The sequence below is a fragment of the Macaca nemestrina genome, chromosome 6, assembly GCF_043159975.1.
Source record: "Macaca nemestrina isolate mMacNem1 chromosome 6, mMacNem.hap1, whole genome shotgun sequence".
In the NCBI taxonomy this organism is placed as follows: Eukaryota; Metazoa; Chordata; class Mammalia; order Primates; family Cercopithecidae; genus Macaca; species Macaca nemestrina.
Window position 1 is genome coordinate 22,675,897 of NC_092130.1, and position 27,754 is coordinate 22,703,650.

Genomic DNA, 27,754 nt, shown 5'->3' on the forward strand with positions numbered 1-27,754 from the left:
AAATTGAACAATTTTCAAAAGTCAAAGAAGTAGTTTATGACCTTAAAGCATTTAGCAAACCTAGTATCTGGCCTGCATAATTTAGAACAAATGTTTACATTTTAAAAGATGTTTTTATTTTACTAATAATCTTTATTTATTTCCCTAAGGTTACTTAAGTCACCTGAACTAAATAAAGCGCATTATACTTTTTACTTTTCTCACAAAATATTTGATTTAAGCACTTAATTATTATTATTATTATTATTATTATTTTTGAGATGGAGTCTTGCTCTGTCACCCATGCTGGAGTGCAATGGCAGAATCTGTGCTCATTGCAACCTCCGCCGCCTGGGTTCAAGCGATTCTCCTGCCTCAGCCTCCTGAGTAGCTGAGATTACAGGTGCATGCCACCACTCCTGGCTAATTTTTTGTATTTTTAGTAGAGATGGGGTTTCACCATGTTGCCCGGCCTGGTCTCGAACTCCTGACCTCGTGATCCACCCACCTCAGCCTCCCCAAGTGCTGGGATTACAGGTGTTAGCTACCGTGCCTGGCACACTTAATTGTTTTTAAATCAATTAATCAAAGCTCTTTTATAGGTAAACATCACACACATAATACATATAAATACATAGACAAGTCTGGGCACGGTGGCCCATGCCTGTAATCCCAGCACTTTGGGAGGCCGAGGCGGGTCACCTGCAGTCAGGAGTTCGAGACCAGCCAGGCCAACACGGTGAAATCCCATCTCTACTAAAAATCCAAAAACGAGCTGGGAGTGGTAGTGGACGCCTGTAATCCCAGCTACTTGGGAGGCTGAGGCAGGAGAATCACTTGAACTCGGGAGGCGGAGGTTGCAGCGAGCCGAGATTGCACCATTGCACTCCAGCCTGGGTGACAAGAGTGAAATTCCATCTCAATTAAAAAAAAAAAAAAATAGGTAGATGATAAATGACTCTTTCCCTAAGCCCTGAATTGAACCCTGAACCTGGGCCACCACTGTGAAAAGAGAAAGCACAGCCACATGGTTAGGCTACAAGGTCAAGTGTCTAAGGATGTACAAGAGAAGAGGCAAACCTCACCCAGTTTTTTTCAGGGACCTGCAGCAAAGTTCGTGACTGACCAGGTTGCTGGGCCATCTTGAACAGCAGGCTTATAGGTGTCCTAAGCCCATGTTCTATCCTAAGGTACCCCTGTTTATGACAGAAAAATACAGAACTACACACAAAATGTACCAGACTGACTACAGTTTAAGACTAGCTTCACAAACCCTTTCTTCCATTAATCAAAACTTTGCAAGAAATAGTGATTTTTACCATTCCTACAACCAGTTTGCACATACAGAGAGAGGAAAGCATTGCCTAAGGCAGGGTGGGGAAGGTGAGGCACTCAGGGAAGCCAGAGAAAGACCCACCCATTGCAGCAACTAAAAAGTTCAGGTGGCCTCTTCTCGGTACTGAAGGGATCTTTTCCAGCAGTCCCATCAGCTCTCAAGTGTCCCCTTTAGGGGAGGAAAAAGCTCCCTGTGTCCCGTGATCCTGTACATGCCTAACCCTGTCACCCACAGCTGTCAGCAAAGAGTACAAGGCAGAGTATTTCTTTCTTTTTTTTTTTTTGGAGACGGAGTCTCGCTCTGTCGCACAGGCTGGAGTGCAGTGGCTGGATCTCAGCTCACTGCAAGCTCCGCCTCCCGGGTCTACGGCATTCTCCTGCCTCAGCCTCCCGAGTAGCTGGGACTACAGGCGCCCGCCACCTCGCCCGGCTAGTTTTTTGTATTTTTTAGTAGAGACGGGGTTTCACTGTGTTAGCCAGGATGGTCTCGATCTCCTGACCTCGTGATCCGCCCGTCTCGGCCTCCCAAAGTGCTGGGATTACAGGCTTGAGCCACCGCCCCTGGCCAGGGCAGAGTATTTCAAAGAGAATAGCGGTTAACATCCCGTAGTGCCAAACCTGTTCTTAGCCAAAAGGTACTTTAACGAAAGGGACCTCTAACACCCTAAATCTTAGAAGGGACTCTAACCCTCCTAAGTCAGGCCTCTAACCCAAGGATGGTCAAGCATTCCTGCCTTTTATTAAGAGGGGCCTCTAACCCACACTGTCTTAGGTGAGGCTCTAATTCTTCTAAGTTGGGCCTCTAACCCAATCCCATTCTTTATATGGATACTCCACCACTTGCCCAAAGTCGTCCAATCAGTGCTGTAGTCTATGTCCTTTGGGACGGGGGTCCCCTCAGTATCATGCCTTCAGGGTTCACTGGAAAGACGTTACTAGACCTTACCACATACCTGAAGTTAGCCTTTGGGTTGGGGGTTTCCACAGTATAGTCGATTCTGTGGTCAACAGAAATATGTTACAGGACCCCACCACTTACCACGGGTTTCTGCACTAAATTCCCATCTGGGTCACCAGAAAGATGTTACAGGAAAGGGGTCCAGATCCAGACCCCAAGAGAGGGTTCTTGGATCTCGCACAAGAAAGAATTCAGGGTGAGTCCATAAAGTGAAAGCAAGTTTGTTAAGAAAGTAAAGGAATAAAATAATGGCTACTCCATAGACAGAGCAGCTCCAAGGCCTGCTGGTTGCCCATTTTAATGGTTATTTCCTTTTTAGACCATATAGGGTAACTTTCTGATGTTGCTATGGCATCTGCAAACTGTCATGGCACTGGTGGGAGTGTAGCAGTGAGGGTGACAAGAGGTCATTCTGGTTGCCATCTTGGTTTTGGTGGGTTTTAGCTGGCTTCTTTATTGCAACCCGTTTTATCAGCAAGGTCTTTATGACCTGTATTTTGTGCCAGCCTCCCATCTCATCCTGTGACTTAGAATACCTTAACCATCTGAGTGTGCAAACCAGTAAGTTTCAGCCTCATTTTACCCAAAACCTACTCAAGATGGAGTTGCTCTGGTTCACACAGCTCTGACTGCTGTGGGAAGTCAGGGACCCCGAACAGAGGGACTGGTTGAAGCCATGGAAGAAGAACATAAATTGTGAAGATTTCATGGACACTTATTAGTTCCCCAAATTAATTCTTTTATAATTTCTTACGCCTGTCTTTATTGCAATCTCTGAACATAAATTGTGAAGATTTCATGGACACTTATCACTTCCCCAATCAATACCCTTGTGATTTCTTATGCCTGTCTTTACTTTAATCTCTTAATCCTGTCATTTTCGTAAGCTGAGGAGGATGTATGTCACCTCAGGACCCTGTGATGATTGCGTTAACTGCACAAATTGTTTGTAGAGCATGTGTGCTTGAACAATATGAAATCTGGGCACCTTGAAAAAATAACAGCAATATTCAGGGAACAAGGGAGATAACCTTAAACTCTGACTGCTGGTGAGCCAGGTGGAACAGAGCCATATTTCTCTTCTTTCAAAAGCAAATAGGAGAAATATCGCTGAATTATTTTTCTCAGCAAGGAACATCAATGAGAAAGAGAATGCGCCCCTCAGGGTAGGCCTCTGAAATGGCTGCTTTGGGGGCAGCTGTCTTTTATGAAGGGATGAAATAAGCCCCGGTCTCCCATAGTGCTCCCAGGCTTATTAGGACAAGGAAATTCCCGCCTAATAAATTTTGGTCAGACCCTTTGTCTGCTCTCAAACCCTGTCTCCTGATAAGATGTTATCAATGACAATGCATGCCTGAAACTTCATTAGCAATTTTAATTTCACCCCATCCTGTGGTCCTGTGATCTTGCCTGCCTCCATTTGCTTTGTGATATTCTATTACCTTGTGAAGTATGTGATCTCTGTGACCCACGCCCTATTCATGCACTCCCTCCCCTTTTGAAAATCACTAATAAAAACTTGCTGGTTTTACGGCTCAGGGAGCATCATGGAACCTGCTGACATGTGATGTCTCCCCTGGAAACCCAGCTTTAAAATTTCTCTCTTTTGTACTCTTTCCCTTTTTTTCTCAGACGAGCCAATGCTTAGGGAATAGAAAAGAACCCATGCTGAATATTGGGGTTGGGGTTTCCCCTGATATCTGACAACTTGATTTATTTGTTTGCCTCTTTTATTAGCTTTTGTTCATGCACACAGTTGACTCTCCCATTTAAACCTTAGTACTGTAGTTCTCAAAGTGGGGTATGGGGACTGACACTCTCAGAGAGTCAGTTAGGTTAAAACTATTTTCATAATAATCCTAATGCAATATTTGCTCTTTTCGCTTCATTCTCTTGTGAGTGTAATGTGGGGGAAAATACCATTTGTTCCTCGTGAAAATGTGTTACCACATAATGGTTTCATTATTGTTTTAAATGAGTTAATAGCTATTTTTAAAATTTCAGTTTTTGTTTATAACTTAGTAAATATTGAGAGATAAAATCCAAACGAAAAAAGCTCTTTGGGGATCTTCAGTAGTTTTTAATGGTATAAAGAGTTTTTGAAATCAAAAAAAGTTTGAAAATCATTGCTCTTGTCTATCTGCTGGGCATAAGAACTCCTGTTGACCACATTTGATACCAGAGGATTAGACAATGAATTGGAGTTGGTCTTTGAGTGATAAATTGTCTTGATTGCAAAAATCATCTACATCAAGATAAACTATAGCTTTTGGCCAGAATGTCATTTAGAAATGCAACAAATGTTAATACAGGATTTCTTTTTGTTTTTCTTGGTGATGTGTAATGGAAATAAACACAATCCTAATAAAAGGAGAAGCATAAACACGGAAAGGATTTGGAAGAGTGTCTAGCATAAAAGTAAGCCCTTAACACAGGTAGTGATTATTACTATTTTATTATTACCCTATTACAGTTGCTATTCAGTTATTTATTCAACAAGTATTTATTGAGTATTATATGCCAGGCTTAATGATCTGCATTGGGGATTCAGTGATGGGCAAAACACAAACAGTTCTGCCTTCAAAGACTTTATAGTCGAGTGGGAGAGGCAGTGGAATCATCACAGTGAAAATTCTAATTACAAATCGTGGTAAACAAACGAAGTCATAGAGGTATAAGTAGACCAAGATTAGATCTGATTTTCAGAGTCAGTAAAAGCTTCTCTGAAGAAGTCCCAGTTGAGCTGCACTGAAAACTGGGTAGGAGGAATTAAGGAGACATAAAGAGTAGCACACTCAGCATGTTTAAAGACCCTTCAGTAGAAAGAGAATGATGAGGGGGCCAATGTGGCTGAAACCCAAAGACTCAGGGCTAGAGTGGTAACTGTTTAATGGCAAAAACCACAATTATGCTTGCACCAACCTAGTAATAGTAGTAGTAGTAGTAATAGTAGTAGTAGTAGGTTAGATCCCAAGTCATTTGGGGATTTTAAGGCTTTGTCAAGGATTTTACACACATATCACATATCAGTGGGCAGCCATGGAAAGCTTTAGGAAAAGTGTGACAACCTTAGATTTGTATTTTCAAAAGATAGCTGGAGTGTAGTGAGGCAAGGCTGACAAACAGGGAGATTATTTACAGGGCTTTGGCAGTATCCAGGTGAAGGATGGTGGGAGCCTGGACCAGAGTAATGGCAGTAAAGACCCAAAGGAGTGGATGAATTTGGGATGTATAATATTTTGGAAGTAGGGCCACAGGACCTGGTGATTAATTGAAAGCTTAACTAGAACAAGAACTGCACAAAGTCGAAGGCTTTTCCCAGCAAGATTAGCTAATGGGTTATTGGTAAGTTGCAAAATCTCCCCCATTCTCCCTTGGCAAAGATTCAAAAGTCCTGGTGATACTCAGGGCCGACAGATTACTTAGGCAGCACAAAGCCAGTGCACAAGGCCATCGCGTGTCTTAACATCAAAGACTTTATTCCCTGGAGGTCAGCGGACTGGAAGCACAATGTTTCCTGGGCAACGCCATTGTCGCAGCTCCAGGCAGGGGAAAGATGACTAAAGACAATGCTGGGAGAGAACTCCGCAAGAGAGGGAGAGTGAGCTAAAATGGGCAACTCGCCCTGAGGCTCCAGCCATCACGGGTGATTTGAGGACTCAGCACGAGGCGAGAGTATGGGCTGGGAAGAGCCACAAAACCCACCTGTGATTGGCTGGACAGGAGTATTGGTCGCTTGTGATTGGGTGAGGCTGAGACATAGAGCTGTGTTTTGAACCGCATAGGGTTCTGGGTAGCAAAGGCCTTGCAAGGGTCTTAACCGAAACAGGGAGGGGGAAGGTCGCCAACAAACGGCAGAGCTCACAATCCAGGCCGGGGCATCCCCCAACCCCCATGGAGAGAACTAGGCAGGAGCCGCTGCCTCAGCCGCTCCCCTTGAGTCCGGCTCCGTCCCTGTTGCCGGTTGAGGGCACTTCCTTTTGGGCAGTGGCTGTGGAGACCCCTCCGTCACTGCCCACGCCATGCGCGGCCGCCATTGCTACTGTGGCCTCCTAGTGTAGGGAGGCTTTGGTACCCTGTGCTGCCCAGCGGCTGCTGGAGGTGAAGCTGGAGAAGGTGTTGCTGCTACCACGGCCCCACGCTCTAGACAAGGGCGCCACTTTCTCTCCCAGCTGCAGTTCAGGCCTGTCCTGCGGCCCCTGCCGCCCGCCGGCTGCGTCCGAGGGCGCCCCCTGCAGGCCCAAGTTGCCCGGTGCAGCCCCGGGCGCTGCACGTCAAGGCCAAGAAGCAGGAGCTAGGGCCTTGCCTGGACCGGTCGGTGGGGCCTCGGGGGGCCGTCGACACCGGTCCTAGAGCCTCCATTGCCGTCAAGTTGGAAGGCCTCAGGCTGGCCGTCGACTATTCCGAGGGAACGAGAAGGGCAAGCTGGAGGAGGAGGATGCAAGGTGGGGAAGGCAAAAGCCCGGCGGCCATCCGAGAAGGTGTGATCAAAATGGAGGAACCTGAGAGACTCCTCGAGGACCACAGGCTTGGCGCGGAGCTCGCGTCCAATGGCCGGTTTCGTGGCAGTGCGGGGGTCATCTTGGCCCCAACTTCCGGTGCCTTTGGGCCACACCAGCAAGACCTCAGGATCCCTTTGACTCTCCACACGGTCCCCCCTGGGGCCCGGATCCAGTTTCAGGGAGCTCCGCCTTCAGAGCTGATAAGATTGACCAAAGTCCCCCTTACACCAGTGCCTATTAAAATGCAGTCCCTACTGGAGCCTTCTGTAAAAATCGAAACCAAAGATGTCCCGCTCACCGTGTTGCCCTCAGATGCAGGTATTAGACAGCAGGGGAGTCGGGTTTTCGAAACTGCACCTGTGTTGCCCATAGCTGTTTTGTCAGCAGTTCCCAAGTCTAAACCACAAAAGTAAAGTCATGGAACTGATTCTTTTCAGGACAGAGTCTGCACAGGTATCACTTCTGATCGACTTGTATATATAGCAGTAAAATACACCAACGCCTTCAAAATTCTGAAGTATTTTTTTTAAAAGTCGAATTTAAGGCCTAGTGTTTAGATAGGACTAATTTTTGTGCACAAAAAGAGAAGTATTCTTGATAGACATTTGCCTGGTCCTCTAGCTAGAAATTGGGGCCTTTAGTTTCCCTGCTCTGTTAAGTCGCTTCCATGGCGAGGTGTACCCTTGGGCCAAGTGACAAGATGAAGAGAGAAAAAAGGCAATCAAGATTTTCCTCTTCCACTTTTCAGAACGCAGATCCTTTGGTCAGATAAAAGGATTCTGCTGTGTCAGAGTTTTTAAGTGCTTTTCTGGCTACTACTGATAATGCTGCTACCAAAAAAACCATTATTTTTTCTTTTTCTTTTTTTTTTTTTTTTTGTTGAGACGGAGTCTCACTCTGTCGCCAGGCTGGAGTGGCGCGATCTTGGCTCACTGCAACCTCCGACTCCCTGGTTCAAGCGATTCTCCTGGTTCAGCCTCCCCAGTAGCTGGGATTACAGGCACGTGCCTCCAAGCCCAGCTAATGTTTGTATTTTTAGTAGAGACTGAGTTTCACCGTGTTGGCCAGGATGGTCTCAATCTCCTGACCTCCTGATCCGCCCACCTTGGCCTCCCAAAGTGCTGGGAATACAGGTGTGAGCCTCTGTGCCTGGCCAAAAAAAAATTATTTTTTCTAGAGGCCGAGTCTCACTTTGTTCCTCAGGCTGGTCTCAAACCTCTGGCCTCAAGTGATCCTCCTGCTTCAGCCTCCCGAAGTGCTGGGATTACAGACATGAGCAACTGCACCAGCCTTGTTAATATTTCTTTTTCAGAGTCCTCAGCTGGCTGCTTCATGCAGCCTGTCCAGGGCTTTCAGTTTCAGCCAGTGGGAGAGACAGACTATGCTGACTCTATCTTAGTTAGAACCGGAGCCCCAAGAAATTTATTTATTTATTCATTTATTTTTTGAGACGGATTTTCTCTCTTTTTTGCCCAGGCTGGAGTGCAATGGCGTAGTCTCGGCTTACAGCAACCTCTGCCCTCTGGGTTCAAGCGATTCTCCTGCCTCAGCCTCCTGTGTGGCTGGGATTACAGGCATATGCCACCATGCCTGGCTAATTTTGTATTTTTAGTAGAGACGGGGTTTCACCATGTTCACCAGGCTAGTCTTGAACTCCTGACATCAGTTGATCCGCCCACCTCTGCCTCCCAAAGTGCTAGGATTACAGGCACAAGTCACCACGCCCGGCTGAAATTTATTTGTTTATTTAGAGATGGTCTCACTGTCTTGTCCTGGCTAGAATCATGTAGTATGATCACTGCCTGCTGCAGCCTCAACCTCCCTGGCTCAAGTGACCCTTCCACCTTGGCCTACTGAGTAGCTGGAACTTAAAGGCACTGGCCACCCTGCTCAGCTAATTATTATTTTTTTATATCTTTTTACATATTTTTTGTAGAGATAGGGTCTCACCGTGTTGCCCAGGCTGGTCTCAAATTCCTGGGCTCAAGTGATCTGCCTGCCTTGGCCTCCGAAAGTGCTGGGATTATAGGTGTGACCCACCACACCTGGTCAGAAATTTATTTTACATGCTGATGTTTAGAAAAGGGAAAACAAATATAGTCCAGCCGCAATATCCCCATCCTCCTAACCTAGTCAACATCTTAGTACTGTGATACATTTCCTTCCCCCTGAGCATTTTTTTCACAGTTGAGAAAACATAATTTTCATTCCTCCTTTTCAAAGTTTTAATTACTTTTTTAAAAGATTTTTATACAAAATAGAGATGGGGTTTTGCTATGTTGGCCAGGCTTGTCTTGAGCTCCTGGGCTCAAGTGATCCTTTTGCCTCGGCCTCCGAATGTGCTGGGATTACAGGCCCGAGCCACTGGGCCCAGCCATTGCTCTTTGCTCCTTTTTAAATCTCTCTCTTCTTTTTTTTTTTTTTTTGAGATAGAGTCTCCATCTTTCCCCCGGGCTGGAGTGCAGTGGTGCAATCTCGGCTCACTGCAAGCTCTGCCTCCTGGGTTCACACCATTCTCCTGCCTCAGCCTCCTGAGTAGCTGGGACTACAGGCGCCCGCCACCATGCCCAGCTAATTTTTTTGTATTTTTAGTAGAGACAGGGTTTCACCATGTTAGCCAGGATGGTCTCGATCTCCTGACCTCGTGATCCGCCCACCTCAGCCTCCCAAAGTGCTGGGATTACAGGCATGAGCACCGTGCCCAGCCTAAATCTCTTTTTAAATATTCAGAATTGGACATGGTGTGACCAGGATTTCATATCCTAAGTGGGAGAGGTTAAGGTTGAGGGCTCTTGAGAGGGTCCATGGCCTTTTCCCAAACAGTTCACTCTGTTCTTTTGGACTCAGAGTAGAGTGGCCTTTTACTCGGACAACCCAGAAAGAAGGTCTGTGGAGGCTTGAATGCAGTCCTATAGTAGGGGAGAATGAAATAGCCCCACGGCCTAACAGCCTGGCTTGGAACAGGGATTCTAGGCCTCTACTTGATTTCATGAATCTTTAACTTTTCCACTCCAAAAGTGAGGAATCACTTTCTTTCCAAAGTCAATGGTTTGAGAAGTTTCTGTGAAGTTTATAATACCCTGTCAGATAAACAGGGACATGCTGTTGGCCCTGAGGATTTCTCAGAATGACCTCTGTTGAAATGGTGATGTCATTACAAATCCCAGGGGCAGGTAACTCTTGATCTTGAAGCACGCAGCCCTGCTTTCCTATCCTGGAATGTTAAATCCAAATTCCCTTAGAGGCCAAGCGCAGTGGCTCATTTCTGTAATCCCAGCACTTTGGGTGGCTGAGGTGGGAGGATCACTTGAGCCTAGGAATTTGAGACCAGCCTGGGTGTAGGGAAAAGAAAGAGAGATCAGACTGTTACTGTGTCTATGTAGTAAAGGAAGACATAAGAAACTCCACTTTGATCTGTACTAAGAACGTTGTTTTGCCTTGAGATGCTGTTAATCTGTAACTTTAGCCCCAACCCTGTGCTCATAGAAACATACGCTGTATGGAATCAAGGTTTAAGGGATCTAGGGCTGTGAAGGATGTGCCTGGTTAACAATATGTTTACAGGCCATATGCTTGGTAGAAGTCATCGCCATTCTCCATTCTCCATTAACCAGGGGCACAATGCACTGCGGAAAGCCGCAGGGACCTCTGCCCAAGAAAGCCTGAGTATTGTCCAGGGTTTCCCTCCACTGAGACAGCCTGAGATACGGCCTCATGGGAAGGGAAAGACCTGACCGTCCCCCAGTCCGACACCCGTAAAGGGTCTGTGCTGAAGAGGATTAGTATAAGATGAAGGCCTCCATCTCCTGCAGGTCCCTGGGAACGGAATGGTGTGAAACCTGATCGTACATTCATTCTATTCTGAGATAGGAGAAAACCGCCCTGTGGCTGGAGGCAAGATATGCTGGTGGCAATGCTGCTCTGTTACTCTTTGTTATACTGAGATGTTTGGGTGGAGAGAAGCATAAATCTGGCTTAGGTGCACATCCAGGCATAGTACCTTCCCTTGAACTTATTTGTGACACAGATTCCTTTGCTCATGTTTTCCTGCTGACCTTCTCCCCACTATCACCCTGTTCTCCTGCCTCATTCCCTTTGCCAAGATAGTGAAAATAGTAATCAATAAATACTGAGGGAACTCGGAGACCTGTGCTAGTGCGGGTCCTCCATGTGCTGAGCGCCGGTCCCCTGGGCCCACTGTTCTTTCTCTATACTTTGTCTCTGTGTCTTATTTCTTTTCTCAGTCTCTCATTCCACCTGACGAGAAATACCCACAGGTGTAGAGAGGCTGGCCCCATTCACCTGGGCAACATAGGGAGACTGCTTCTCTACAAAAAGTTAAAAAAAAAAAAAAAAAAAAAAAAGCCCAGCATGGTGGTGCACACCTGTAGTCCCAGCTATTTGGGAGGCTGAGGTGGGAAGATCACTTGAACCCAAGGAGGTTGAAGCTGCAGTAAGCTATGATGGCACCACTGCACTGCATCCTGGGCAACAGGGTCTCACTCTGTTGCCAAGGACACAGTGCAGTGGTGCCTCAATAAATAAATAAAAACAGGGAAAAAAAAAGTCCTAAGAATCCATTAACCTCCACCTCTGAATTGTAGCCCAATATCACCTAGGAAGGAGCTCGGGATGAATATTGAGAGGTGTGGATTCTTATCCTGACTCTTCCACCACTTGACTTTGACTTCAGGCAGACCCTGGAATTTTTCTGAAATTCTGCCTACTCTGTAAAATGGGAATCACAGTGCCATCTGTGCATAGGAATGCACCCCACAGACCTCTAATTACAGAAAGCAAAATTGACTATGGGCTCCCAGCTGTTGCATTGTGAAATCCATCATCATGTTTATGCTGAGACCAGATTTCCTTCAAGCTTTTTCTAGCTAGTTCCTGGGCATAGAAGGGATACTAAGGCAGGCCCATGTCTGGGAGACATGATAGACTTGCCCTTGGCCAAACATTTGTAATGACTGTTCCCAAAGGAAAAAAAAAAAAGGATGTTTTGTTGACTGAGCTGGGCAATGCCAGGCTGGTGGCTTCCTTTTTTCTGTTTCTGTTTTTTTCTTTTTTTTTTTTTTTTTTGAGATAGGGTCTCACTCTGTTACCTAGACTGGAGTGCAGTGGTGCAGTCACAGTTGCCACCTCAGCCTCCCAAGTAGCTGAGACTACAAGCATGTGCCACCACACTCGGCTAATTTTTTTTTTTAAGTGACAAGAGCGAAACTCTGTCTCAAAAATAAATAAATAAATAAAGTTTTGCACATATTTTATGAAGCCCATAAAGGGCATCTTAAAGGTCTATGCTCTTAGAACATTTCTGGAAGGATACGCAGAAATGGTTATTGCTGTGGCCCTGGAGTGCAGGAGGGGAATTTTCCTTTATTGAATACCCTTTAATCTATAGTGCATGTATTATGATTTTAAAGTTTTTAAACTTGTTAGTTATTTTAAAGGAATTGCTGTTCTAACACGTTGCAGTGATCACAAACTCGCATCCCTTCAGGGGCCAGGGAGACTCAGTGTACTTGGGTTTAAGGAGATGGCAGTGGTGGAGCGGCAGCTAACTGCAGCTTCCATACCACACCCAAGGTGCTTAAATTCAATACCATGAGAAGCATAGTGTTTGATCAAATCAATGTCCCACTATTGGTCCCAGGAGCACTATCAATTAGCGACCTCTGCTTAGAGTGATAGTGACAGGTTTTATCTGAAAACCTTTCAGAGGAGTCAATGATTCCTTAGTGAAGTATGCAGAATCTCTAAAGCAGTGAGGGGTTGGGGGGACCACCATGGAAATTACCTGAGAGCTCCAGAGAATATGGCTGCTTCTGCATAATGCAATTTTTACACAGAAAGCGTTATCCATCCAGGCCTCTGTTTTCTGACGTGTCCAGCCCCTGCCTGGTGGAAACTCCTAGTCTGATGGGAGATGGACAGAGTCTAGTCTTGGAAGGCAGAGTTCATGTCATGGCAGGCCCTAAAGGGTCTGAGCTGAATTTCCTCAGGTAGAAATGAGGGGAAATCTATATTCCTTTCAGGGTGAACAGTAGAATCAAAAGTTCTGAGGTGGGCCAGGCATTGTAGCTCACACCTGTATTCCCAGCACTTTGGGAGGCCCAGGCAGGAGGATCACTTGAGGCCAGGAGTTCAAGACCAGCCTGGGCAACACAGTGAGACCCCTGTCTCTACAAGAAGTAAAAAAAATTATCGGGGCATGGTGGCACATGCCTATAGTCCTAGTTACTCAAGAGGCTGAGGTGGGAGGATCACTTGAGGCCAAGAGTTCAAGACTGTGGTGAGCTATGATCATGCCACTGTACTCCAGCCTGGGCAATGAGAGGAAGAAGAGGGGAAGGGAGGGAAGGGGGTGGAAGTGAGAAGGGGAGAGGAGGAGGGAAGTGTGGGGGGAAAGAAAGGAGGGAAGAAAAATGGAAGAAAGGAAGAACAAAAGGAAGAAAAGAAGGAAGGGAGGGAGGGAGGAAGAGAGGAAGAAAGTGAGTCCCAAGGTGGAAAATCAAGGGGCCTGTTTGGAGAAGAGAGAGAATTCATGGGATCTGGTCAGGGGAAGAAGTATGGGAAATCAGGTTGAAAAGGCAGGTTCCAGGGAATCAGGCCCCCCCAGCCTTCTAATATGACAAAGCTGAGGAAGAATTCTTCCTGGTGACCATTTCATTCTTGTGTAGTGAGTGCACTCAGCCCCCCAGAAGTAACTGTGGAGGACTTGGTTGGAACCCCAGTGACCAACCATTGCTCCCGACCAGGTTCCCAACAGGCACGTGCTGGCTTGGGATGCTCCAAGGCCACCTGGAGGATATGGATCTATCTCAACCCAGTTTCCTCCTCCTAGGGGATGAACTGAATATGAGGGAAGAGAGCGAGCAGATCAATGCTCGGAAAGGGAATGTATGTCGCTCAGGGTCTCAGAGCAAATTGAGGAATCATAGAGGCTGAACTCCCACCTCTAGATTCTTATTCCAAGGCTCACTCCCCAGCACCAGGCTGCCTCTTGAAGTGTATGTGTCAACTCCAGGTACAACACAACAATCACCATTCTCAATAAAACCCCCTTCCCATTCACCCACAAGATGCTAGGCCTTGGGCTAGGTTCTTGTCAAGCTAACTGGGTTCTCAGAACAAGCCTATAAGGTAGGTACTACAATTATTCCCAGTTTCCAGATGAGGAAGGTGAAGCTCCAAGGGGCAAAATGACATTCTTCTGCAAGGCAGAGCCGAGATTCCAAATCAGAGCCATTTGACTGCAAAGATCGTGCACATCAGATAAAGGAAACCTCACCAAAGCAGGGAGGGACACAGACAGCCTTCCAGGCTTGTGAACAGCATTTCCAGAGGTCAAAGGATTGCACAGAGAAAACACTGTGCAAACCAGAGTCTCCCCGTAAAGCCCAAAGGAGGCATCCTGCCTTCAGCCAGAGCCAGAGGCACCAGACTCCAACAGCTGATTCCTGTTTCATCTGATTTCTGTTCTTCCTACTCCCCTCTTCACCACCCCAAGACTATTCAAATATAAGCTTTGGCTGGGTGCAGTGGTTCACACCTGTAATCCCAGTACTTTGGGAGGCTGAGGTGGGCAGATCACCTGAGGTCAGGAGTTCAAGACCAGCCTGGCCAACATGGCGAAACCCTGTCTCTACACAAATACAAAAATAAATAAATATATATTTATTTATACGCTAGGCCTTGGGCTAGGTTCTTGTCAAGCTAACTGGGTTCTCAGAACAAGCCTATATATATATGTGTGTGTGTGTGTAGATAAATAGATAGATAGATAGGCATGATAGTGGGTACCCATAATCCCAGCTACTTGGGAGGCTGAGGCAGGAGAATCGCTTGAACCCAGGAGGCGGAGGTTGCAGTGAGCTGAGGATCGTGCCTTCATGAAAGCAGAGGATTTCAGTCAGTTTTGTTCACTAATTTCCAGCACCTACAAGAGTGCCTGGTACATATAAGGAGCTATTAATAAATAAACGTGTTGGATGATGTGGAAGGTGAATGTTTTTTAGCTACAGGGAGTTTTTGTTTGTTTGTTTTTTGACATAGGGTTTCCACTCTCTCATCCAGGTTGAAGTGCAGTGGTGCGATCTTGGCTTACTGCAGCTTTGACCTCCTGGGCTCAAGTAATCCTCCCACTTCAGCTTCCCGAGTAGCTGGGAGTACAGGCATGTGCCACCACACCAGGCTTATTTTTCGTTTTTTTTTTTTTTTTTGTACAGACAGGGTCTCACTATGTTGCCCAGGCTGGTCCCAAACTCCTGGCCTCAAGTGATCCTCCCACCTAGACCTCCCAAAGTGCTTGGATTATAGGCATGAACCACTGCGCCTGGCCAAACTTAGACTATCGCGCAAAGCTCCTGTATAGGGGTACTTCCATTAGCTGGGAGACCCAACTTGAATGACAGTGGCTTGGTGACAGAAGATTTGAAAATGCTCCTGGATGAGCCCACTGGATAAGGAATACCACTGGGAATCACTTTGGAAAGTGATAAACACATTAGTCAAGTTAAACTCTCCCTGAGTGATCATTGTGGATAAGCCTGGACTTTCTTGCTTTGCTCAGAGGAGGATTTGTTCCCTTCCACTCAGCAGACCTTCGTGAAGCATTATGTGTGCAAAGCTCAGTGCCACATCTCAGATCTGAGAAATGGAAGGAAGTGCAGAAACCACCCACCAGCCCCACCATTCCTGAAGAGCAAGTGGGAGAGCTGAAACCCAGAGAGAGGTTACCGAGGGAGGCAGGAGGTCCCAGTCCAAGGCCTGCCCCTGGCTCTGTCCCCTCGGCCCTCATAGGTCTGCAGACTTTCAAAGTCAGCAGCTGGACCAGGCCCAGAATTCTAATAGGCAGAGTAACACTTCCTGACTTAACAAAGGGCTGAGCTGGAAAGTGTTCCTGCTAAGGGTCTCCAGGAATTAAATGACTTTGGTGGCTATGCACGGTGGCTCATGCCTGTAATCCCAGCACTTTGGAAGGTCAAGAAGGGAGCATCACCTGAGGTCAGGAGTTCGAGACCAGCCTGACCAACATGGCGAAACCCCTTGTCTACCAAAAATACAAAAGTTAGCCAGGTGTGGAGGCACCTGCCTTTAATCCCAGCTACTCAGGAAGCTGAGGCACGAAAGTCACTTGAACCTGGAAGGTGGAGGTTGCAGTGAGCCGAGATTGTGCCATTGCACTCCAGCCGAGGCGATAGAGTGAGACTCCATCTCAAAAAAAAAAAAAAAATGAAAAAGAAAATGCCATGTAGGAAATGACATATAGATAAACCTTGAAGGATGAAGAGAGAGCTAAAGGGGCATTTCAGATGAAGGATCTTCACAAATAAAGCTACAGTGTGGGGACTATCCGGGTGTAGTCTGGAAAGCAGGCAGAACAGGGAGTGGGCACTACTGGAAGGCTACTGGAGCCATCATGGTGAGAACCACTGGAAATGATGAGCCCTGGGCTTAGCGCTTTACATCCTCATGCTAGACCTTGGAGGTAGGTTCCCTTACTACTACTGCATTCTTTCAGATAAGGAAACGGAGGTTCAAGGAGGTGACAAAGTCACAAGGCTGACTGGTGGTAGAAATAGCACTTAAGCCAGGTCCTTCTGATGCCTCCCCCCGACCTCCTTACCACTGGGATGCCAGGCAGTGGCATTACTGAGGCCTTCCCATCTAAGGTACCACTGTCCCAGCACACTTGGCCTGGCATGTCACCTCAGACATGTGGGCAACAAGAGGTCAATCTTTGCCTTAAGCATGGAAGCTAGCTTGATCCCACCTTTTCGAGTTGAGCATCTATGAGACTATCAGGACCTCCTTCACCAGAATAGAGGGCATGCATGGGCAAGGAATATGAGGATTGCTGAGGATTTGTTATGCTCCGCTGTCTACTGGTTTCTGTTTATTGTTCTGTAGTTGTGTAGGTTGTAGTTACTAGTTCTCCTCTGGTCACACTGGTGTCATCATGACTCTGGGGCAGATCCCTTTGCCAGAAGTAGGGTGGTTGGTCTTTCTTGGGAGACTGGAGTTTAAACTGGTCATGGTACCCCAAAGGTTAAGTACTGGTTGTTCATGGATTCATCTCTCTATCGCCCCAGCTTTCTGAGCTGCTCTGTCATGAACTTTTTTTTCAGGTGTTCATAGTAGTGGTTCATCTTTTTCTTGGTCTTCTCTAAAGCGTTCACCTTACAAAAAACAGAGGTGAGGTTAGGGTCACTTCACAGCGGGGCAGGCATCTGTACTGCTGATGTGGGAGTGGGAAGAGTGCCAGCTGGACCCTACGTACATTCCATATACTTTGACTCACAGGGAGCCTATTTCTCTAGTTGTAAAAAGTGGGTATTAAGCTAGATAACTCCAAGGCGGGGAGCAGTGGCTCACGCCTGTAATCCCAACACTCTGGGAGGCCAAGGAGGGTGGATCACTTGAAGTCAGAAGTTTGAGAGCAGCCTGGCCAACATGGTGAAACCCCGTCTCTACTGAAAATACAACAATTATCCAGGCATGGTGGCCCATACCTGTAATCCCAGCTACTCAGGCGGCTGAGGCAGGAGATTTGCTTGAACCCAGGTGGTGGAGGCTGCAGTAAGCTGAGACCGCACCACAGCACTATAGCCTGGACAACAGAGTGAGGCTCCGTGTCAAAAAAAAAAAAAAGCTAGGTAACTTCTATGATACCTTCTGACAGTCTGCAGCCTAGGAGCCTGATTTTGACCTTAAAAACATCTCTAGGCAGGGCGCAGTGGCTCACCCTTGTAATCCCAGCACTTTGGGAGGCCGAGGCGGGCGGATCACGAGGTCAGGAGATCGAGACCATCCTGGTTAACATGGTGAAACCCCGTCTCTACTAAAAAATACAAAAAATTAGCCAGGCGCGATGGCGGGCGCCTGTAGTCCCAGCTACTCGGGAGGCTGAGGCAGGAGAATGGAGTGAACCCAGGAGGCGGAGCTTGCAGTGAGCCGAGATCTCGCCACTGCACTCCAGCCTGGGCGACAGAGTGAGACTCCGTCTCAAAAACCAAAACAAAACAAAACAATCTCTATTTGGCCAGGCGTCGTGGCTCACGCCTGTAATCCCAGCACTATGAGAGGCCAAGGAAGGCAGAGGTCAAAAGATCGAGACCATCCTGACCAACATGGTTAAACGCCCTCTCTACTAAAAACACAAAAATTAGCTGGGCGTGGTGGTGCGCGCCCGTAGTCCCAGGTACTCGGGAAGGCTGGGGCAGGAGAATCGCTTGAACCCGGGAGGCGGAGGTTGCAGGCAGGAGAATCGCTTGAACCCGGGAGGCAGAGGTTGCAGTGAGCCGAGATTGCGCCACTGCATTCCAGCCCGGCGACAGAGCAAGACTCTGTCTTAAAAAAAAAAAAAAAAAAAAAAATCCCTATCTGAAGACTGGTCAGAAAAAAGATGGCGGGGGTGGGGGCGGTTTAGGAGGGTTACATCTTGTCTCTCCATAACTTCTATTGCCCTGTCACTATTAATCATTTGGTGCTTCCCGCATGTTGTCTGTGACATCCCCTATATCACACTGAATTCTACTGATTTCTTCTATTGTATAACTTATGTCCCCCAAAAGACGGTAAGGTCTGGGAAGCCACATCCTATGTCTTATTTATTTACTCCAATGAGCTAGCTACAGGAGAGGATACTAAGAAAAACTGCCACAGGTCTTCACAGTAACTACAATGTAGTCAGTAGGTAAGACACATGCCCAAATATTTCTTTTTCTTTTTTTAGACAGAGTCTCCCACTGTCGCCCAGGCTGGAGTGCAGTGTGGTGCAATCTCGGCTCACCACAACCTCCACCTCCCAGGTTTGTGCCATTCTCATGCTTCAGCCTCCCTAGTAGTTGGGACTACATGCGCCCACCACCACGCCCAGCTAATTTTTTTGTATTTTTAGTAGAGATGGAGTTTCACTGTGTTAGCCCAGATGGTCTCGATCTCCTGACCTCGTGATCTGCCCGCTTTGGCCTCCCAAAGTGCTGGGATTACAGGTGTGAGCCACCATGCCCGGCCCACATGACCAAATATTTCTAAGAGAGAAAATGATCCACCTCCAAAAGAAGCGCAGTGTTCAAGGAAGGGGGATATCGAGACAAGTTTCACTTGGCTGGGCGCGGTGGCTTATGCCCATAATCCCAGCACTTTGTGGGGCCGAGGCAGGTGGCTCACTTGAGGCCAGGAGTCTGAGATCAGCCTGGCCAACATGGTGAAACCCCATCTCTACTCAAAATACAAAGAAACCTAGCTGGGTGTGGTGGCATATGCCTGCAATCCCAGCTACTCAGGAGGCTAAGGCACAAGAATCGCTTGAACCCAGGAGACGGAAGTTGCATTGAGCCGCGATTGTGCCACTGCGCTCCAGCCTGGGTGACAGAGCGAGACTCTGCCTTGGAAAAGAAAAGAAAAGCTATACAGAGAAGTTAGCATATAAACTGAGACTAGGTTTTGAAGGATGGGGAGGTTTCGGGCATGTCGAAACAATGTGGTGGGTGGTGATCCTGTGAATGTATGTTTTTAACAAGCCTTCCAGGGGTTTCTGATAAGCACTAACATTATCTGCAGACCCAGCACAAGGTTAAGCAAAGGACTTCTTCATAAAGGCCAATGTGGACATGATTACTTGACATGAGCAATTAAAGAGGGAGGGTGGGTACTAAATGACATAGTTCAAGTCCGTGTTCTCCAAACCTGGCTGAGCATCAGAAGTGTTTCAGTTACTTGATACAAACGTCAGCCCCAAGGATTCTTGCTTAACAGGGTTTGGATGGGGGCCAGCAATCTCCACTTTTGTCATGTACCTGAGATGATTCTGATCCAGCCATTACCAACTGGGTGCCATTACCACCATTTTCTTTTTTTCTTTTTTTTTTTTTTTTTGAGACAGGGTCTCACTCTATCGCCCAGGCTAGAGAGAGTGCAGTGGCACAGTCTTGGTTCACTGCAACCTCCACATCCTGGGTTCAAGTGATTCTCATGCCTCAGCCTTCCAAGTATCTGAGATTACAGGCTCAAGCCACCACACCAAGTTAATTTTTGTATTTTTAGTAGAGACAGGGTTTCACCATGTTGGCCAGGCTAGTTTCAAACTCCTGACCTCAAGTGAGCCACCTGCCTCGGCCTCCCAAAGTGCTGGGCTTACAGGTGTAAGCCACCGTGCCTGACCTTATTACCACCATTTTCTTTTCTTTTCTTTGAGAGTTTTGCTCTTGTTGCCCAGGCTGGAGTGCAATGATGCGATTTTGGCTCATCACAACCTCTGCCTCCCGGGTTCAAACAATTCTCCTGCCTCAGCCCCCTGAGTAGCTGGGATTACAGGCATGTGCCACCACACCCGGCTAATTTTGTATTTTTAGTAGAGAAGGGTTTCTCCATGTTGGTCAGGCTGGTCTCGAACTCCCAACCTCAGGTGAGCCGCCCGCCTCGTCCTTCCAAAGTGCGTGAGCCACCGTGCCTGGCTTACCACCATTTTCTAGTCCACTCCATGACGGCAGGCTTTTTGGCCTCTCTCAACTAGTGATTTTACCTTGAGCATGACTCTTACCAATCAGGGTTTCTCAACCTTGACATTACTGACATTTTGAGCGAGGCAGTTCTGTGTGGTGGTAGGCTGTCCCATACACTGTGGGATATTCAGCAGCATCCCTGGCCTCTACCTATTAAATGATAGTAGCACCACTATCATTGTAATATCAAAAATGTAATAATCAAAATGTCTCCAGACATTGCCAATATCCCCTGAGGGGCAAAACCTCTTGAGGACCGCAGCTATAGATGAAGCAGTAGCAGCCATCATTCACTGTTCTTAGAGCATACTCAGGGGATGCCTAAGATGCTAGAACCTAGCTGTCCTTGAAATCCGTGGCTAGCCAAGGACGCCTCTTCCCCTAATGTGATCACATTTTTAGAGAGGCAGAAACACTGCCACATTGTCACAGAAGCCTTCAAATCCTCTGAGTTCCTACAAGCTGGCATCTCCGCTAGTCACTGGGTCTATAAACTGGAGAAACCAGTGTCTGTCCTTAGGGAGAATGTCCTGCATGACGGTTAGTCAGACTGGGGTTTGTAACTCTGCAGTGACTCACAGTGTGATCCTAGTGAAGTTCCTCCATTTCCTTTGAGTCTCAGTTTTTGAACTATTAAATGGAGGTAATAATGCATAATAGGTGTCAGGTACCTAAAACATATAAGGTCTCCGTATAGCTTTAAAAGGAAGCTTCTGAGACCAAGTGCAGTGGCTCATGCCTGTAATCCTAGAACTCTGGGAGGCTGAGGCTGGCAGATGACCCGAGGTCAGGAGTTCGAGACCAGCCTGGCTAACATGGTGAAATCCTGTCTCTACTAAAAATACAAAAATTAGGTGTGCTGGCACATGCCTGTAGTCCCAGCTACTTGGGAGGCTGAGGCGGGACAATCGCTTGAACCCAGGAGGTGGAGGTTGCAGTAAGCTGAGATGGTGCCACTGCACTCCAGCCTGGGTGACTCCATCTCAAAAAAAAAAAAGGGCCGGGCGCGGTGGCTCAGCACTTTGGGGAGGCCGAGGCAGGTGGATCATGAGGTCGGGAGTTCGAGACCAGCCTAGCCAACATGGTGAAACCCTATCTCTACTAAACATACAAAAATTAGCTAGGTGTGGTGGCTGCAATCCCAACTACTTGGGAGACTGAGGCTGAAGAATTGCTTGAAACTGGAAGGTGGAGGTTGCAGTGAGCTGAGATGGAGCTACTGCATTCCAGCCTGAGCAACAAGAGTGAACCTCTGTCTCAAAAATATAAATAAATAAAAATAATAAAAAAAGGAAGCTTCTGGGCAGCTGAAAGTTGGCACAGCCCTCAGGTATACATAAAGCCAACTCAGGAGCTTCCAGTTAAAGAGTATTTCAGAGTTCCTCCCCTCACCTAAGGTGCACAACATTCCCTACTCACTGAGTTGACCCCCAACTTATCCTAGGCCTCTCAAAATACTCCACACCACCTGGCCACAATGATTGGAACAGGGATGGGTCCATGAACCAAGTGGGGCCAGCTGGATTCCTTCTCCGGGATTTGTCTAACCGGAGCAGCAGTGGAAGCACTCCTTGTGGTCTACAGGCCAGGGTTTCCTGTGGCTTTGCTCCCCAAGGTCAGCCAGTCTGATAATGATACCAGTGTTCAGAAAGCCACAAAGGGCCGGGCACAGTGGAGCATGCCTGTAATCCCAGCACTTTGGGAAGCAGAGATGGGCAGATCACTTGAGCCCAGGAGTTTGAGGCTAGCCTGGGCAATATGGTGAAACCTCATTTCTATTAAAAGTACAAAACATTAGCTGGGCATGATGGCACGTGCCTGTAATCCTAGCAACCTGGGAGGCAGAGGTGGGAGGATTGCTTGAACCCAGAAGGTTGAGGCTACAGTGAGCTATGATCATGCCACTGCCCTCCGGCCTGAGCAAAGGAGTGAGACCATGTTTAAAAAAAAAAAAAAAAAAAAAAAAAAAAAGAAGGATACAAAGACGATGAGAGAAAATGGAAGACATACCTGGTGGTAGTACAGCTCCTGGCTTTCCCCAAAAACATTGGTGACTCTGCCCTGTCCATCCTTGATTATGTAAACCCAACTTCTCTCTTTTGCTTGAACTAGTTCAAGTTCAGTTTATATTACCTGCAACTGAGAGGATCTTAATAGATCCTATGTTACAAATGAGAAAGCAGAGTCTGGAGGAAGTGTGATTCACCCAGGGTCACACAAAGCTGACTTTCCCATCTATTTCCACTGTACCACACCCATGGAAGTGTAGCAGAAGGAGAAATGCCCAGGTCCCTACTCTTCTTTTGGTGTTTGTGACCTTCAAGAGGATCTGGCACCATCTCTTAAGGATCTCCAATTGTTTTTAATGTTAGAATCCTGTGGGCCCATCCAGACTTGCCCCTGGAACATGGAGGGAAGCTCAAAAGAGTCAAGAAGGGGGCAGTGACTGGACATGGTGGCTCACTCCTGTAATCCCAGCACTTTGGGAGTCTGAGGTGGGTGGATCACCTGAGGTCAGGAGTTCGAGACCAGCCTGGCCAACATGGTGAAACCCCGTCTCTACTAATAAAACAAAAATTAGCCAGGCGTAGTGGTGCATGCCTGTAATCCCAGCTACTTGGGAAGGTGAGGCAGGAGAATTGCTTAACCCAGGAGGTAGAGGTTGCAGTGAGTTGAGATAGTGCCACTCCATTCCAGCCTGGGCAAGAAGAGTGAAACTCTGTCTCAAAAAAGAAAAGGTGGTGGCAGCAGCTCAACCCTGGGCACCCTGCTCCGCTTGAAAAAATGAGTGTGTTCCTGGAGTCCATCTTGTTCACTTGTCTCTTCCTAGTGCCCAACACAGTACCTATCCCAAGTAGGCCCAAAGGACAGGTTTAATGAATGCATCAATCAGGGTCTATGGGAACAGTGCAGTGACAGAACTCAGCATTTCAAGTAAGCAGGTCAAACTCTACCTGTCCATAGCAAAAAGTGGGAGAAGAGCCTCAGTTCTCATCTGGAAAATGGGGATAATCCCTAAAGGAAAATATCGACAAGATGGTGTTGAGGCCCATTCAAACTCTAGGACCCAAGACTTTGGTTTTCTGTTTGTTTGTTTGTTTGTTTGTTTGAGATGGCGTCTTGCTCTGTTGCCCAGGTTGGAGTGCAGTGGCACAATCTCAGCTCACTGCAACCTCCACCACCCAGGTTCAAGCAGTTCTCATGCCTCAGCCTCCCATGTAGCTGAGATTACAGGCAGGTGCCACCACACCAGGCTAATCTTTGTATTTTTAGTAGACACAGGATTTCACCATGTTGGCCAGGCTGGTCTCGAACTCCTGACCTCAAGTGATCCTCCTGCCTCAGCCTCCCAAAGTGCTGGGATTAGAGGTATGAGCCACTGCGTGCGGCCTAGGACCCCAGACTTTGTATAGGAGAAAATAAGAATCCATTCATGGATTCCCTAAATAGATAATATGTTTTCAGAAAAAAAGACCCAAGAGATATGGAGTCTTTTCCTCTGGCTCCCTTAGCCCAGGAACCTTGTGCAAGTCAGTAACCCTGAGTATCAAATTGCCTCCTCCGTAAAATGGGGCCTGCCTTAGGGCACCTTGATGACTCTCTATCACCTCTATGATCCCCCAGGATACAGGGAGAATGAAATAAATATGGGTCAAGCCACTAACACCCTCTAATGCAAAAGCTTGTGGCTACTTTACCTCCATCTCATAGATTCGTTGTGCGATGCGGTTATCATGAATAATCACCCGAGATAAATGGCTCTTGGGTAAAGTTTTTTTCATTGCTGCTTCACTGGAATTCATTACGCTGGAGCAGGGAGGGAAAGGTGGTACAGGTTACAGATGGCTGGAGCCAGGGCCAGAGCACATTTGATGGGGTCCTGAGGGAGTGGCTGAGGCTTCCCCAGGTTTCTTAGGACAAGTGCAGCTCTGCCATAATTTTCAGAAGAACAAGGGAGTAACCACAGTTTCTTGTTGTGGAAAAGGTACGCTAAAGGGGTATTTCATGGATACCTAGAAGAAAAGCCATTCTGAGGATATAAAAGGGCCCAGTGCAGTCCACAAGAGAAGGGTAATCAGGAACTCAGAACCATCCTCAGAAGCAGTCATCCTTTTTTTGTTTTTTGTTTTTTTTTTGAGACGGAGTTTCACTCTGTCTCCCAGGCTGGCATGCAGTGGTGCAATCTTGGCTTACTGCAACCTCCGCCTCCGGTTCAAGCAATTCTCCTGCCTCAGCCTCCTGAGTAGCTGGGACTACAGGTACTTGCCACCATGCCTGGCTAATTTTTGTATGCTTAGTAGGGACAGGATTTCACCGTGTTGGACAGGCTGGTTCTGAACTCCTGACCTCAAGAGATACACCCACCTCAGCCTCCCAAAGTGCTGGGATTACAGGCAAGTGCCACTACGCCCACCCAGCCAAAAGCAGTCATCTTGATGATCCTTCTTAAGGATGAAATGGTGAGAGGAGTCTTAGAGGAGAGGAGTAAAGTTGTAGGGTAGGATTCAGAAGGATGAATCTGAGAGGTGTTTAGCTTGGGGGGCACTTGCTCTAGAGTGTATGCCTCAAAGGGATCTGGGAGGTGGGGGGTTGGGGGAGTATAAATTAGAGCAGGGAGAAATGAAAATGAAAAGCTTGGACAGGTGTTAGGCTGGTTAACAGGGAAATTCTGGAAGAAAGTTTGGGGAGTTTAGAAAAGTGAGGGAGGTATGGGGTGGCCAAGGGTTTTAGGAGACTCTGAAAGGTGAGAGGTGAAAGATGGGGTGGGGTGGGCTAGAATGGAGCCAAGTACTCCAGGTGAAAATACAACAATTTGGTCAAAATGAGAAAACGGTGAAAAGTGGAAACACTTCCAGGCACTGAGTTTTCACTTTTTGATAATTTGGTTACACCACGAAGTAGTTTTATGAACATATACCTTTAAATGGTTTTGTCCATTTAAAAATAATTGTTCAGGACCGGATGTGTTGGCTCACACCTGTAGTTCCAGCACTTTGGGAGGCTGAAGCAGGCGAATCACGTGGAAGTCAAGAGTTCCAGAACAGCTTGGCAAACATGGTGAAACCCCGTCTCTGCTAAAAATACAAAAATTAGCTGGGCGTGGTGGTGAGCACCTGTAATCCCAGCTACTTGGGAGGCTGATGCAGGAGAATCACATGAACCCACGAGGCGGAGGTTGCAGTGAACTATCGTACCACTGTACTCCAGCATGGGCAACAAAGTGAGACTCCATCTCAAAAAAAAAAAAAAAAAAAAGTTCATATTTTCTTTCTAAAATGTGGAAACAAGATGTACAATATTGAATAAATTTTGGTATGTCATAAAATAAAATACATGTAATTGTGTATGAAACATAGACACGGGTGGTGTATTAGATGGGAGAAGAAAGCAGGTTACTAGAAAGTGAACTTTTTGTGATGTATTGTTTTGTAAGTGTAAGCATGTTATCATATATATATATATATATAAATATATAAATATATGAATGGATCCCGAACAAAATGCACCAAAATGTTAACAGTGATTGTCCCTAGCCAATCATGCTGCTAGTCTGTCTTATTTTTCTTATTTTATTTTATTTTTATTTCTTTGAGACGGGGTCTCACTCTGTTGCCCAGGCTGGAGTGCAGTGGCACAGTCTCGGCTCACTGCAACCTCTGCCTCCCAGGCTCAAGCAATCCTCACACCTCAGCCTCCCAAGTAACTAGGACCACAGGCCAGCCACCATGCCTGGCTAATTTTTTGTATTTTTGGTAGACACAGGGTTTCGCCATGTTGACCTGGCTGGTCTTGAACTCCTGAGCTCAGGTGATCCACCCTCCTCAGCCTCTCAAAGTGGTGGGATTACAGGCATGAGTCACTGCACCTGGACTTATTTATCCATAAGTGTACGCTACTTTTGTAATTAGGACAAAAAAGACAACTGTGGAAGGGTAAAACATTTTGAAGGACTAGAATTTTTTTCTAACTGATGCCGGGTGCAGTGGCTCACACCTGTAATCCCAGCGCTTTGGGAGGCAGAGGCAGGCAGATCACCTGAGGTCAGGAGTTCCAGACCAGCCTGGCCAATATGGTGAAACCCCGTCTCTACTAATAATACAAAAATTAGCCAAGCATGGTGGCGCACGTCTGTAATCCCAGCTACTCAGGAGGCTGAGGCAGGAGAATCGCAATTCATTTTCAGCCAATTTGGAATCGGAGTGTCGTGTATGTTTTTAGATTTACAAACTAGTATGAACAATCCAATTTCCCAGTCTCCCATTTACATTTTTCTGACCTCTATGCACAGCCTAGGTATGAGGTGATGGAAAAGGCTGGTTTAGAGATCAAGATGCTCAAACACAAAAGTCCCCCAAATTCTGATTTGTTGTTGTTGTTGTTGCTGAAAAAAGAAATCCCTAAAACATTTAAGGACACATAAAACTCTTCACCCACTTAGTGGGTGCACCAAATTTACCAATACTAGAAGGGGAAAAGGGTGGCAACGACTGGAAATAGTCCCTTTCAAGTAATAAAGGTCATTTTGAACCAAATTGCTTTCTACCTCAAGTTCTCCATGGACAGCAGCCTGAAGGATGCAGAGAGGGGTGTTTGTGGAATGGAAAGGAGCACGGGTAATTAGGGTTTGTGAGGATCCGGGCCAGGCAGAGGGAACTGGGTTTTTTTCCAGGACCACTGGGGAACAGAGAGGCTGAGAAGGGGCATATGAGACGGATTCTAACTTGGGAGGACCCGGGCCTCGCCAGGCTCTAAGAGTCAGGGCTCACCCCCTAGGGTGCTGCGGCCACCAGATGTCATGCCTAAAGGACTAACGGGCCGGGACCGATTCTGAGAAAATGTGGACTGGAAATGGGGATTCCAGGTTCTCCCGGGATTCCGGGGCGACGGAGTTCGGGCTCCAGGGAATCCGAAGATTTAGACTGGGAAGGAGCTGGGGCCCGGGGCTACGAGGAATCGACTGTCCGGGGGTGGGAAAAAGGGCCGGGGTCCGGCTGAGGGAAGCGCCAGTCTCAAAGAGTTCGGGTTCCCTCGTGGGTCCGAGGGTCTGACGAACGCTCTGGGCATGCGGGCCGCACCTGAAGAGCACCGGCTGCTGCGCGGTCCGCGGCCGCGGGAAGCAGACCTGCGGCTGACCCCCTACGCCGATGTCTTGGCGGCGGCCGAGTCTATCGCGCTGGTAGTTCGAGCCCAGCTGGTAGTTCGAGGTTGCGGCAGAACTGGTGGTCGCCTGGGGGGCGGTCCCATAGATCGTGGAGGATCCCAGGTCCCAGGTGACCAAGGGCTTAGTCGGCTGTGTCATTGCGGCTTCCCTATTGGAGAAAAAGTTGGAAACCGGAGGCTGGTTGCCAGCGCAGCTAGGTGGCCGCGCGCTGACGCGGAGTGAGTGCCTGGGCGGAGCCCTGAGCCGAGCGCCGCGCGTTGCCTGGGAGACACATACTGGCGGCGGGGAAAGGGATAGGTGCTGT

At 47.4% G+C, this 27,754-nt stretch overlaps 1 protein-coding gene and 1 pseudogene across 4 annotated transcripts; one reads left to right on the top strand and one right to left on the bottom strand.

Moving 5' to 3' along the window:
- Positions 1–5,698: 5,698 nt before the first annotated feature.
- LOC105482363 (transcription factor SOX-30-like) lies at positions 5,699–7,540 on the top strand (annotated as a pseudogene).
- Positions 7,541–16,656: 9,116 nt separating this feature from the next.
- C6H5orf52 (chromosome 6 C5orf52 homolog) lies at positions 16,657–27,748 on the bottom strand. Of its 4 annotated transcripts, none has more exons than XR_011624532.1 (5): positions 27,365–27,748; positions 23,987–24,095; positions 22,299–22,448; positions 17,528–17,623; positions 16,657–16,961 (listed from the first exon to the last, which is right to left on the bottom strand). XR_011624532.1 is itself a non-coding variant. In XM_011742410.3 (3 exons), exons 1-3 carry the CDS (start codon positions 27,586–27,588, stop codon positions 16,863–16,865), a joined length of 432 nt encoding a protein of 143 aa, XP_011740712.2. In that variant the 5' UTR covers positions 27,589–27,737; the 3' UTR covers positions 16,657–16,862. The 4 variants fall into 4 exon arrangements, 1 of the variants encoding a protein (XP_011740712.2); XR_011624534.1 differs by having other exon boundaries at positions 22,299–22,427; positions 27,365–27,746; XR_011624533.1 differs by lacking the exon at positions 17,528–17,623.
- Between the last annotated feature and the right edge of the window lie 6 nt (positions 27,749–27,754).